The 14,949-nt window shown below is 39.7% G+C and overlaps 1 protein-coding gene across 1 annotated transcript; it reads right to left on the reverse strand.

The window, feature by feature from the left end:
- Positions 1 to 1,591: 1,591 nt before the first annotated feature.
- LOC127646677 (obg-like ATPase 1) lies at positions 1,592 to 6,635 on the reverse strand. The gene is made up of 11 exons (XM_052130479.1): positions 6,510 to 6,635; positions 5,866 to 5,963; positions 5,407 to 5,550; positions 5,198 to 5,325; positions 3,474 to 3,649; positions 3,278 to 3,358; positions 3,082 to 3,179; positions 2,831 to 2,971; positions 2,547 to 2,643; positions 2,267 to 2,389; positions 1,592 to 1,947 (listed from the first exon to the last, which is right to left on the reverse strand). Exons 2-11 carry the CDS (start codon positions 5,961 to 5,963, stop codon positions 1,846 to 1,848), a joined length of 1,188 nt encoding a protein of 395 aa, XP_051986439.1. The 5' UTR covers positions 6,510 to 6,635; the 3' UTR covers positions 1,592 to 1,845.
- Positions 6,636 to 14,949: the final 8,314 nt, after the last annotated feature.

A 14,949-nucleotide genomic window follows, 5' to 3' on the forward strand; every position in this document is an offset into this window, starting at 1 on the left:
TGCAATATTTACAATATACACCAATCAGCCACAACATTAAAACCATCTGCCTAATATTGGGTAGGTTGGGAGATGCTATTCTTCTCACCACAATTGTGGAGACGTTAGGGATAATGTTAGTTTCAGTCACCATTCACTTTCATTGAATGGAGAAAAAAAAAAAAAGGATTCAGTGAATGGTGACTGACATTCTGCCTAAAATATATTTTTGTGTTCCTCGGAATAAAGAAATTCATATGGGCTTGAGGGTAAGTAATGAAAACAGAAATTTCATTTTTGGGTGAGCTTTTGTTAAAGTTTTTTCCAAGAACAACAACACAAATGTAAGTCAGCATTATATTGCATTATGTCTTGCTAGGAAACAAGTGACTGAAGGCCAAAAGTGTAAATCTCCCCATATGGGGGAAGCCCTTCTGATCGTTGACAGCAATTGCCATACCATACTTTGATACAGTTTGTTAGAAAGCTCTCGATGGTCCAAAGATAAATGTTTGCTAGGATCTGAGGAGAAAGGTGAGCATTCCTTGATCTCCTCAGGAAGACGCTGTTGTGTCTTCTTGATGATGTTGGAGGTGTTCAGGGCCCAGAGGAGATCCTCGAAGATATGAACACCCAGGAACTTGAAGTTGGACACACTCCATGTCAACCCCATGACATATATGCATTTGGCAGATGCTTTTATCCAAAGCAACTTACAGTGCACTTATTACTGGGACAATCCACTTTAAGCAAGATGGAAATAAGTGCTTGCTCAAGGAAACAATGGTGGTGGGATTGAACTTGCAACCTTCTGCTTATCAGTTCTGTGCTTTAGCTCACTACGTCACCACCACGTTTGTAGAAAGGGTTGTGTGCATGGTTCATCTTGGTCTGCCGGTAGACCACAATGAGCTTCTTGATCTTTTGGGTGTTGAGGACAAGGTCATTAGGCATTGCTGATCAGGCCAACCACCAGGGGGTCATCCGTGAACTTGAAATTAGAGTTAGAGCCATTTATAGGTACGCAGTCGCCTAGTATATTGGTACAAGTATTTTTGTACTAGTAACACTGTATTATTGATTCAGTGAATGGTGTCCAGTTATCATCTGGTAAATAACTACATTTGTTTTGCATTCAAATTGCAATCAAATATTAACATTTTATACTAAACTTATGGCAGTCTAATCAATTAATGAGTAATGAAAAATGTCAAAAAACCTGACTGATGTTACTCCCAGTTCATCTAATCACACAGAAAATGGCAGGTCATGTTAAGTACATTGCATTGTGGGACACAGCAAGTACTTTTGTATACTGCTAATTTTGGCAAATGTAGTAGATAATTTAGGTATTCTTTGCATACAGGAAATTCATATACTGTGCGAACTATGTACGGCAGCAATAATAGCAGTATGTGGTTCCAAACAAAGACTTTGTTTCATGGCAAATTTCAGTTATCTGAATTAAAACTCTCCCATCCCCTGAGATGGACCATCAGCAACCCCTAGGTAGTAGGGACATATTTTTGTATGGTAAACCTCTTATCCTTTGATTAATTGAATTGCTCAAAATGTGAAAAACCACTGGGAAAGAACTTTCAAAAGAACACACTTTAGTCTGAGGAAGAGTTTTATTAGAATAAACTGCCTAATGTTGTGCTGTGTAACATGCAGCTTTTGTAAACAGACCAGCCATTAGGTTCATCTCAGCCATAAGCTAAAATAAAAAATAAATTTTCAAACCATTAAGGTGTTATTGTGTTTGTACTTTGAATGTTCCAAAGCTAAAAATGAAGACACTCAGTTGCCACACAATACTGCTCATAGGGCTAAGATAAAGTCCATCCAACTCGCTTCATGACGACATCACTTCTTCTTGGGCTGATTAGGTGTGTTAAATTTGAAGAAGATGATGTCACCATCTTCCACGACGTAGTTGCGACCCTGTTGTCTGTACTTTCCTGCAGCCTGCAAGTATTCAACAAAATAATCAATTTAATATTCAACATTATTAGTCAGTCTATAAAGCTGATCTGGGTAATCTTTTCAATTTTAAAATCTTTATATCCCAGTTTAATATGCAGAGTCAACTAAGTAATCTGTTGGTTGATTTCCCATAAAAGTGTATCATACTGTGCTAACAAAACATTCTTCTGTTTTTGCCCATCAAGCCAGACAGCAACACTGGCTCGACCAATGGAATGAATTTGAGGTGGGACTATGTGTTTGTATAACCAATGGAAGACGGGTAGAATTTCCAAGAAAAAACGCTTCAAAAACGTCTTACCTTAGCTGCATTTTCACTGCCCTCTTCTTTAAAGTCTGTATACTTCATGACTTCAGCCATAATGAAGCCTTTCTCAAAGTCTGTGTGGATCTTTCCAGCTGCTTGCGGAGCCTTGGTGCCTTTCTGTAAGGTGTTACAAAACATACATCAAATGTGCACACACAAATTTTAAAAGGTCCTGAAAAAACGTGACAGCATCCACATGTTTACTAATACGGACTGTGTGAATGTGTCTCATGAGCACATATCAGTATTAATTCATTTTTTCAAATTTGCTCACCCTAATGGTCCACGCACGGACTTCATCAGGTCCTGCTGTGAAGAAGTACTCCAACTGCAAGGCTGCATACCCAGACTTGATGATCTTAGTCAATATACTGAAACAAAATTAACTAATTCTGAGATCACCATTGAGAGCAAATGATATTTTCCAAAAACATTTAGATACAGATGATTTTATTAGTATTATTATATTGTTTTTATTAGTATTCATAGAAAAACAGTCATTTTTCACACATGAAAAAGTGATGAGAATGCAGAAAATGAAAAAGGGAAAATTCTGACCTTTGTGTTTTGTTCTCCGCACAATATTTCTGTTTCTCATCATCAGTCATGTCCTGATGTTTGCTCTCAAATCCTCCACTGAACGGGATGACCAGTGCGCCTGGATCATGAGCATCAACCCACTCCTTGATCTTCACCAACCTGAAAGAAAGAGATAAGACAACAAATGTTTTACATGGTCTACAACATGTGAAATACCAATTCAGGAAGTATTTACTAATAGCGGATGAACAACTAAAATAATGTCCAACCATTTATTCTTTTTCCTGATGTAATCTTTCTCTGAGAGGTTGACCAAGTAGATCATTGGCTTGGACGTCAGGAACAGATATTTATTCAAGACCTCAATCTGGAGGAGAAAAAAAAAAAACTTAAATCAATAAACAGCTGCAATATGTTGTGGTCATTTTCAGGTCAATTTTAGAATAGAAAGATTAATATTCTTGCCTCTTTGTCATTCCATTCAAGGTAGTAACGAACATGTTTGTTTTCATCAACCACCCAGGTTTTTATTTTACACATGATGTCCTGCAAGAAGAGGAAAAGGTTGAAAAAATATAACAGAATAAAATAAGGCATTCAGTGCACGTTTCTTGCAGGCTTTATTTTATCAAATGCAGACTGGGATATGTTGCTAACTTACATATTCAGGTTTTAGTTTTTTGTCTCCTCCCCTGACAGCGGTTTTCTCCAACTTATCCATGATTGGCCCGATCATCTCTTCATCCTTCATCCTCAGCTCTTCATGAATGATTTCAATGTCCCTCACTGGGTCAACACAGCCCTCAACATGGATAATGTCTTCATCCTCGAAAGCTCCTACACACAGTTACAGTATAAATACATACAACCCTTTAGATAATCAAGTTTTTTTTAACACAAAACAAATGTATGGAACAAACACACAATTGTTTTAACACGTAATTCACATAAACATATTCATTCTCTTACTCTCACACACATTTATTACATTTCAGGCAATTCAATGCAAATGTCACCATGGGAAAATCATTTTATAAGGACAAAAATACAAACCCCTTTTAAATTGTAAGTTAAGGTTTGTGAACCATTTCTAAAACACCATTTGAAGTAGTTAGACTTCATGGCATCCAAAGACGGATCAAATAACTCTTTATTTTTATTTTATACTTTAAATACTTTATAAACAAATGGTCTCCCTTCTTTACTTTAAACAACTAGAATTATGTGTTGTGCATTGACCATTAAGGAAATGACAGTTACGGACGCTTCATAACAAATAAGTCTATCAATTGGCGAATCACAAACCTCCATGTTGACAACTCCTTTGCTTTGAGGTTCAAGTTTACTGCATTTATATCCGAACTTTCTGAAAGAAATACATTTAAAGGAATATTCCTGGTTCAATACAAATTAAGTTCAATCGACAGCATTTGTGGCATAATGTTGATTACCTAAAACAATTATTTCTGCTTGTCATCCATGTTCTTTAAAAAGAGCAAATATCTAGGTTACAATGAGGCACTTACAAGGAGGGTAAATGGGGCCTATTTTGGGAGGGTTTAAAAGGCAGCAACGTGAAGCTTATAATTTTACAAAAGCACATTATTTCTTCTGTTAAAACCTGCTCATTTTTTGAGCGGTAATTTTATAAAGATGAAGTATGTAACTTTTTCAGTGTTAAAATACTTTTTGTCACAGCTTAATATGCAGACAACTATATGTAAGCCATTCATAGATTAATTTTCTTGAAAACTGTAAACACTGTGTCTCTGTGGCACTATAAAATACCGGTGTTTGTTTTGGTGACCTGCTTAGACTCGCCCAGACAACGTTAATCAACCAGTGGCGTGAGGTGGGGCGGGACTATATGACTCTTTGAACAACTGCAGAAGTTTTTAAAACATTGTTTATTTTTGCAAATCTGTGTGTAATTCTGTAAAACTTCAGCTTTAAATAATAATTTCTATGGATAAATCATAATTTTTATATCTGTTGTAATTTTTGTTGTAATCAGCATTATGCCATAAATGTTTTTGATTGAGTTTAACTTGTACTGACCCTAAAATAATCTTTTAAGTAGTAGCTAATTATTTAATTTCTATTTCTAAGTTAACTTATACTGTCCTACAAATTTAGGACAGTATAGAGTCTAATGTGTGAATCAGTTCAAATTAATCATTACAAAACTGATTCAAAAGAAAGATTTATGCCTACACTGACATCTCTTTTTTAGGAATCATACATTTTTGTATTTTATGGGCTGTTACATTTCAGGTTCTGAATTTAAATGTCCATAACACTGTTAATGAAGTGCTTCATGGCAAACAACATAGAAAAATTCCATAAAACCCAACACACAGCAGTTTGAAATAGTGATCTACTCACGTGTCATGTGAAAGATGCTATCACAGGCACTGATGTGGGAAAGGAAGGCATTACCTAAACCCTGCCCTGCGTGAGCCCCCTTCACCAAGCCGGCAATATCCACCACGTTTAGAAACGCTGGAACCTTACTGGAGCGAAAGAAAAACAGAGTTAGGATGACTGGGAGCAGGAGATTTTTGAGTGGCATTATGTAGACATGATGTGGGCACCTGGCTGGTTTGTGGTACTGGCAGAGGAAGTCAAAGCGTTCATCTGGAATGGGCACACGGCTCTCATTTGGGTCGATGGTGCAAAAGGGAAAATTCTCAGCCGCTGCCTGACTCTTTGTCAGAACATTGAAGAACGTTGACTTTCTGAAATCGCAATCAAATCAATTGAGACAGAGGAATGGAACATGTGCCACTGACATTGGAAATTCATTTCTCAGGCAAAAAATACATATTTGTGAGTCTCACTGTGTAGCCAGTCAAAATCCACTGACCACCCTGTGGCTGGATGATATCATTCTCATAATGGACCAAGATCATGAGTTGTCATCATTTTAATAATTCCCCACAGAGTAGCAGGACAGGTTTACATAAAACACACACATTCTGTTCCATGCATTCACGCTAGATCAATCTGATACTATTCCTGTCGTACCATCAAACTGACACCTAGACACATACCCTACATTTGGTAATCCAACAATTCCAATTTTCAAGGAAGTCCCAAAACGTCCAATCAGGGGTTGTGGCTTTGGTCCATCTCCCTTCTTTGGAGGCATCTGTGGGGTAAAACAAGCATAGTAAAACAAGCCTTTCAATTTAATGATGTATTACATAACTAACCATGCAACGCAGCCAGCAATGCAGCTTGTACAGCTACCACACCTTTTTAGGAGCCATGATTATATGCAGTCAGTACTCTCAATATTATGTATGGATTGTGTTTTGCATAATTAAGACACGAAAAGAGCCAGACAACGTGTAGCTAGCAGCTAGTTGCCATTTCTACAGTGCAATGTCTGTGGACACCCCACCAGTATCCCAAAATAGCCTCCGCATGGAGTGTAAACTGACCGGCCTGATTCAATGAAAGAGGAGCTAAATATATGCCACTCCCTGGACAAGTAATAGAAGGCATATGCGTTTCATTTTACTGTATATGCATCCAGAGCATCAATACTTTCATACTCAATTCATTGCTGTGTGTAGCAGGTTAGCACGCCGGTCATATGAATGGACCAAAAGGCCAAGTAGACAATTTGACCAGAAATAACACGTCCTAGCGATGCACTTAGAAGTTATATAGTTATATACGTATAAATCACCTTTATTTTACGCTATCTCTGCCAGCGGAGGAGGAATTTCGCAGTGCTCACGTGAACACACAGTGCTCCACACTTCGGCCGATGAAACGGAAAGAACGTGCATACCGGAAGAATCCAGAACCCCCGCATTCGGATTGGTGCGAACAGTTAAGATGTAATGACGTTAGAGGAAACGTTGACTAGATGACGTAGACCATCAAGCACGGATGCAAAAAGTAGAAATTTGAAAACAATACTAACTATACAAATGTTTACTATGCTTACATTTTTATTTTTTATTTTTCATGTAATTTTTCCTGTAAGCCCCTGACATATTTTGCTATATGTACTCTTGTTTGTACTATATGCATTGTTCTAAATATAAATAAAAGATTCTCAGTTTGAATTTGTGAGAATGGCCTGGAGTCATCGGAGAGGGAATTATCTGCTAATCTGCTAGCGATCAAGGTGGATTTAGAGCGTGTCTGTGAGAAGTTGGAGGACATGGAAAACCATTGCTGGTGGAATTATGTCCACATTGTTGGAGTAGAGGGACAGGATATGGTGAAATTCCTGGATGGGCTTGTTCTGAATCTGCTCGACATAGCAGGCCATAAACTGGAAAACGAGCGAGCTCACAGGTTTCTGCTCGGCAATCCACAGAGGGAGACAGGCCCTGATCAATTCTGGCCAGATCATCCGATCTCAGAAGAGCAAGGGCAAGAGTAAGAACATGGGAGTCAATACGCTGATAAACATCTACAATTCAAATGTCTCAAACAGATTAAAGATAAATTAGGAAGAGTCATTATTGTTTTAGCTGAAATTCAGGGCAAAGTCTTAATTTGGTTAATATTTATGCACCTAACGTTGATGATCTGGGCTTTTTTATAGATCTTGAAGGGATGTTGCAAGCCGCTGGAAGCATGATATAATATTGGGAGGAGACTTTAATCTTTTGATGGATTCAGTCCTTGATCGTAGTGGAGGAAATGTATGCAAGCCCCCTAGATCAACATTGACACTCACAGGATGTGTACAAATCTTGGTCTTACAGATATTTGGAGACTTTTGAACCCATCTGGGAGGGACTATACATTTTTTCATGAGTCCATAATATTTGCTCTAGAATAGATTTTTTGTTGTTGTTTTTTTTGATAACTAAGTACCTCATTCCATCTGTTGTTGATTGCTCAATTGAAAACATTTTAGTTTCAGATCATGCCTTGGTGTGTTTAGAGGTATTGCCACATATGAAGAAAAGGAAATCATATAGTTGCCGCTTTAATGTATCCCTTTTGCAAAATCCTGAATTCCAACAAATGTTAAAGGCTGAAATCAATGTCTAAATGGAAACCAACTGGTCCTCAATATCCTCTGTGGGCGTGGCTAAGGAGGCACTTAAGGCGGTTCTTAGGGGCCATATTTGGTGAATACAGTATGCCGTATTCACCAAAAAATCAATTTGTCGTCTAATGGCCTCAGAAAATGGACCCGATTGAAATCCAGATATCAAACTATTTTGTAGTGGAAGGTGGAGTTTAGACTATTCAGGGCAAGACAGTCATACTTTGAGTCTGGGAACAAAGCAGGGAAGCTTCTGGCTAGATTTATAAAACAGAGAGTGGCTACCATTCCCTCAGTGAAATCTGCTGGTGGTGAAATATTTACCTCGACCACTGATATTAATAATGTTTTTAAAGCATTCTATCTTGATCTTTATAGTTCTACATCTTTGTCTACTTAAGAGAATATTAGAAACTTTGTGGAACCATAAGAACTTCCTAAACTGTCAGCTGAACAAAGAAATGATCTTGATTCTGAGATAAAATTAAGGCCTTACCTATAGGCAATAGACATTTTTCTATGACAAGGAAAGTTAATGTTATTAAAATGAATTGTATTCTAAAATTCAACCTCCTGTTACAATCTATCTCATATAGATGTCTCTTATTTCAAGCAATTTGATAACATAGTGAAGTCACTTCCACCTGAGAGAGCCCCTCCCTGGTTTTGTATTGAACAGGAAGTTCTTGCCCCTATTTTTCCATCACAAAGCCATTCTATCAAACTAACCGGAGAAGTTAGGTTACACCCTGTTATCTCGCATTTGCATGCAGTATGGACAAAAGTGTCCAGAATGTTTCATTCAGACATTTATTTAAATGTTGCCTCAAGCATATGGCTGAACCCAAAATTATGTATTGACAAGTCCCCTTTCTGGTGGACAGAGTGGATTGTGAGGGAGATTATTTTGTTCAGTGACCTATATGAGAGTGGAGTGTTGAGATCCTTGGATAATATGGTTCAATATTTTGGGATTGCCAGGTCTCAAATCTTTCAATATTTACAACTGCACCACCTGCTCTGTACTATTTTTGGGAGTAGCATACACCACCCTAAAGCAGCAGACACTTTGGGAATGGTGATTACTGCCTTTGCAAAAGGTCATGAGGCATCAGTGTATTTACCTTATGCTAAATCAGAGTATGGGGGACAGAGCTTCAACTTCTCTCAAGAGATTATGGGAGAAAGATTTAAACTTGGTTTTGGATGAGGGAGTATGGGCTAGGATTCTAAAAAATGTCAACATTAAAAGTATACATTCAAAAACATAAAGGCTACAAAACACACACAAACAAAATGTCTCCCTCCACTGCCCCTCCCCGTGAGGCAGTTTTTATTGAATATATCCACTTTTCTCTGTGACAGTTCTTCAAATGTCACTTCCCTGCCCATCTCCGAATACCACTTACGAAACGAGGGCACTCCAGCCGACTTCCATCCTCTAAGGATCATAAAACTGTCCAGGATCAAATTCTTCATGTGCTTATCCCCTACATCAGGGTTCCTAAATAGGTGGCCCGCAAGCCATATCCGGCCCTTGAGAGACAGTTGTTTGGTATGCGCTAAAGGCCTGTTTACACCAAATCCGTGACGATAATGTGAGACAAACTTACGACAAAAGTCTATACATGAAAAAATGTAAATTAAAAAATATTTCACCCCTGTACAGTAGATGGCGCTGTTGCTGTTTTACAAATATTGATACCATTTTCATGCCCGCATCTTCAGCTGTTAGAGATTACTATATTGAATGCTGTTAAAGCGTTAATTTACCTAATTTGGCATAACTGTTTCATTATGTTCTTTCCATGATGTTGATGTATTCTGAGGAGCATATAATCTGAGTTTATTTGTGAGTGAGATGAGTAAAGAGCGCTGTTGCATAAATGTCCTATTTATATTTGTTCATGTATTTTGCTATGAGTATACCAAACGGACTTCTGAAGCCAACTAATCTTTTAATAATGTTTGGATTAATGCCTGGATAATATAACACAAGTTGCTGTGATACAAATATACATGGAATAGTGCATATTAAGAATAAAATTGTTAATAATTTATAAGAAAAGAAAACATTAGCTCATAGTCTTTTCTTTATTGAAATTATTGCAATACTTTGCTATATTATCCTTTAGAACAATAACAATATTAATGCTAATATGTCTAATAATTGAATCTGCTATTAGGGAAAGTGTAGGAGATCCCATCTATCAGCAAGAACAGTTGACTCGCATGAAGGACATGGAGCTCTAGATTGTTCATTAAAGCTTTTTTTTTTTTTTTCAGCAGGCAAAGTTGTGTAGTTTTGTGTATCTGCATACACACAAAATGTTAATAATTGTTTGAATAAATAAAACAGGCTGCTAATACAGAAAAAAATAATACAAAATACAAATATTTATGCGTTACTCTTTTAATAATAAAAAACAATAATAAAAATAGCAGCACAAAAAAATTACATCGACGGCCTTTGGCCCTTGACTTTGTATTGTTGACAGAATTTGGCCCTTGGTGAAAACGAATTGGGGAACCCTACCCTATATCAATGACTGCCCAATCACCTAAAATACATCACCTAATACATCACCAGTACCTAATACATCACCAATAAAACTCTGGATCATCAACCAGCATTCTTGTATCTTAACACATCACCAAAAAACATGGGTTGTGTTCCCATCTTCTGATTGGCATCACAAGAAAGTGGGTGTGTCTTTAAGACCCAGCTTACACAATCTAGAGGGAGTCCAATAGAATCGATGTAAAATCTTAAATTGCATAAGGCGCACCCTTGAATCTCTAGATGTAGACTTGATGTTTTTTAGAATTCTAGCCCATACTCCCTTCTCTAATGCCAAGTTTATATCTTTCTCACATAATCTCTTGAGCGAAGTTGAAGCTCTGTCCCCCAGACTCTGAATTAGCAGGGAATAATACACTGATGCCTCATTACCTTTTCCAAAGGCAGTAATCACCACTACCAGAGTATCTGCCACTTTAGAGGGGTGTATACTACACCCAACAATAGTACAGAGCAGGTGGTGCAGCTGTAAATACCTAAAGAACTGAAATATGGGAATCCTAAAATGTTGAACCATATTTTCAAAAGATCTCCACACTCCACTCTCATATAGATCACCTAGTGTAGTAACCCCCTCACAATCCACTCTGACCAGCAGAAAGGGGACTTATTAATACATAATTTTGTATTCTGCCATATGCTTGAGGCAAAATTTAAATAAATATCACAATTAAACACTCTGGACACTTTTGTCCATACCCAGTGCAAATGCGAGATAACAGGGTGTAACTGAACTTCTCTGGTTAGATTGATAGAAAGGCTTTGCAATGGCGAAATAGGGTCAATAACTTCCTGTTCAAAACCAGGGAGGGGCTCTCTCAGGTGGAAGTGACCAATATACCAAATGTCTGAGACCGAATGCATAATAATAAAACATAATCTGTACTGCGGCCTCTACAGAGATTCACCACAGCAACAACACTTAAAATTGAACTTTTCAATACACAATCCCTTACAAATAAAGCATCCTTCATACAAGACCACATCATGGACAAAGTATTAGATTTTATGTGCCTGACAGAAACATGGCACCAGCCAGGGTTTTACTCAGCGCTTAATGAAGTCTGTCCCCCCAGTTACAGCTTTCTGGAGAGAGCCCGCAGCACTGGTCGTGGTGGCGGTCTTGCTATCATACACCGACAGAACTTGGAGCTGTCCCCCCTCCCCCTGCCTACACTGTCCTCATTTGAATGCCTTGCATTTAAATGTAAACTCCCCGTCCCTATGACAATGCTCCTCATCTACCGGCCCCCCAAATCCAACTCAGCTTTCATCTGAGAGATACATGACCTTCTCACTACACTCTGCACCACCTCTGCCAACATTATTATACTTGGAGATATTCATATTCATGTAGACAACCCCTCCTGCCACTTTGCAGCTGAGTTTCTGCAACTATTGGACTGTCTCAACCTCCAACAACATGTCGATGTCCCCACACACTCCAGGGGGCACACACTGGACCTGGTCATTTCCAACTCCACCCCCATAAGCAACCTTCTGGCGCACGATCTGGGTGTGTCTGACCACAAGGCCATCTCAATGGAGCTGACACTCCTTTCCCCACACAACAAAGACAAGCGTCAAATTTGCTATAGGGACCTGAAAAAGATAAACCCGGACATCTTGACCATAGACCTCCAACATCTCTCCTCTGCTGATTTCTCCTCAGTCGGTTGACTTCTACAATCAATCTCTGAGCAGTCTCCTAGATCTCCACGCCCCTGTCAAAATTAGAACTATCAGCTTTTTACGCACATCCCCCTGGTACACCTACAAACTCCGACAAATGAAAACAGCTGGGCGTGTCCTTGAACGGCGCCTCAAGGCCTCAGAACTCACTGTTCATAGGCAGGCCTACCGAGAACATCAGAAGTACTATGCAAGGTCCTTAAAAGATGCACGTTCACAGTTCTATTCCAACATTATCAACACCAGACCTGGCAATTCCAAGCAACTTTTCTCTACCATACATAACATCCTCAAACCGCAAACTCACTCTCATTCAGAAGCCACAGAAGAGAGGTGCAACAATTTCATCACTTTTTTCAGAAAAAAAATAGACACCATCCGTTCCCTGCTATCCAGTTCTTCCACACTACCTGTCCCGACTGCCAACCCACAGCCTGGGATGTCCAAACCTCTCTGCTGTTTTTCGGTCATCTCACAGCGAGAGGTTGAGGACATCATCAAAAAGATGAAACCATCCACCTGTGCCCTGGACCCCTTCCCCACAGCCCTGGTAAAATCCAACCTTCATGCCATAAGTCCCCTCATCACAAAGGTCATTAACCACTCCCTCCAGGCTGGCCATGTTCCATCAACACTGAAAAACGCTGTCATCAGGCCATTTCTCAAAAAACCCACCCTAGACCCAGAAGTCTTTGCCAACTACAGGCCCATCTCCAACCTTCGTTTCCTTTCCAAGGTTCTGGAAAAAGTAGTTTCCACACAGCTCCAGGACCATCTAAAACAAAACAATCTGTTCGAAAAATTTCAGTCTGGTTTCCGCCCTGGCCACAGCACAGAAACAGCCCTGGTCAGGGTCACAAATGACCTGCTGATGACTGCGGATGCTGGCTCCCCAACTCTTCTCATCCTCCTGGACTTGACTGCAGCATTCGACACTGTGGACCACAACATCCTCCTCCACCGTCTAAATTCCACTATTGGAGTTTCTGACTCTGTCCATGAGTGGTTCTCATCCTACCTCACCGGGAGAACTGAGCATGTCGCCTTGGGAGAGGCTAAATCCCTGACACACAACGTAACCTGTGGTGTCCCTCAAGGGTCAGTGCTCGGCCCCACCCTGTTTATTCTCTACATGCTCCCCCTTGGCCAAGTCATCAGTCGGCATGGAATTTCATTCCACTGTAATGCTGATGACACTCAGCTCTACCTCAGGACAAACCCAATCCCCTCTGCTGCCCTGCCATCATCCACTCTGACTACTTGCCTGGAGGAGGTAAGGGCGTGGATGAAGCAAAACTTTCTGCAGCTAAACAGCTCCAAGACTGAAGCCATCTTAGTCGGCACTCCACATCAGATTCGGTCATCTGACATTACCAGCGTCACCTTCTCTGGTCAAAATATTCCACTTTCAACATCACTCACCAACCTGGGTGTTAAAATGGACTCCCATCTGACCTTTGAGGCTCATATCAAACATCTCTGCAAGACCTCCTTCTTCCACCTCAGGAACATCGCCAATCTCCGTCCCACACTCACTCCGGCAGATGCGGAAAAGCTTGTCCACGCTTTTGTCTCCTCCAGGCTGGACTACTGCAATGCGCTCCTCACCGGGATCCCTGAGAAAAGCCTTCAGAACCTGCAGTACATCCAGAACAGCGCTGCTAGGATCCTGTTGAGGGTTCACAAACATGACCACATCACCCCCATCCTTAAATCACTCCACTGGCTTCCTGTTTCATTCAGGATTGAGTACAAGGTCTCCCTCCTTACCCACCAATGTATTCATGGTGAAGCCCCCTCCAACCTCAAGGAACTCCTAACCCCACAGACCTCAACACGAGCCCTCCGATCTGCCTCAGTATATCTGCTGAAACCTCCCAGGACCAAGCTCCGTACAATGGGAGATCGGGCTTTCTGCTCTGCTTCTCCCAGATTGTGGAATGCTCTCCCTGACCACCTGAGGACACCTCAGACTGTGGATGCTTTTAAACGTGGCCTTAAAACCCACCTTTTTAGGAGAGCTTATGATTGAACTTTATCTTCATGCTCTCCATGTGTTTATATGTTTAGCACTTATCTGTTTTTATCATGTAGCACTTTGGGATTTGCTTAAATATAAAGTGCATTACAAATTAAATTTATTATTATTATTATTATTATTATTATTATTATTATTATTATTATAATCTTGGGTAGGCCTAGCCCACCTTTGTCAATCTGACTATGTAACTTACTGAAATGTAATCTAGGATGCTTACCATTCCAAATGAAGGACTTCGTTATGCTATCAAATTGCTTGAAATAAGAGAGGGGGAAATCTTCAGGGAGAGACTGTAGCAGGTAGTTGAACTTTGGAATTCAATTCATTTTAATAAACTTAACTTTCCAATCATAGATAAATGTAATGAAGCCCACCAGTCCGCATCACTCAAAAACGTTTTTATTAAGGGGTCAAAATTAACTCTAACTAAATCACACAATTTTGCTGGGAATTAAATGCCCAAATACTTAATGCCCTGTTTAGGCCACTGGAAGGTGTTGGGAGAAAAGCCATTACTGGGTAGTACGCTGTCAGAGACAAAGCTTCAAATTTTGACCAAATGACTCTGTATCCTGAGAATTAGAAAAGGAATTAATATTTCTGTGGAGGCAAGGCATAGATCTAGTGGGGTCAGAGACTAATAATAAAATATCATCTGTGTAAAGCAAAAGTTTATGCACCATACCTCCCGCCACCACCCCTGGAAAATCATCTTCCTTTCATTTTGTGTCTGCTAATGGTGTTCCAGGGCAAGACAGAACAATAATGGGGAAAGAGGGCAACCCTGTTGGGTGCTCCTG

Source organism: Xyrauchen texanus, chromosome 7, assembly GCF_025860055.1.
Source record: "Xyrauchen texanus isolate HMW12.3.18 chromosome 7, RBS_HiC_50CHRs, whole genome shotgun sequence".
NCBI classification, from domain to species: Eukaryota; Metazoa; Chordata; class Actinopteri; order Cypriniformes; family Catostomidae; genus Xyrauchen; species Xyrauchen texanus.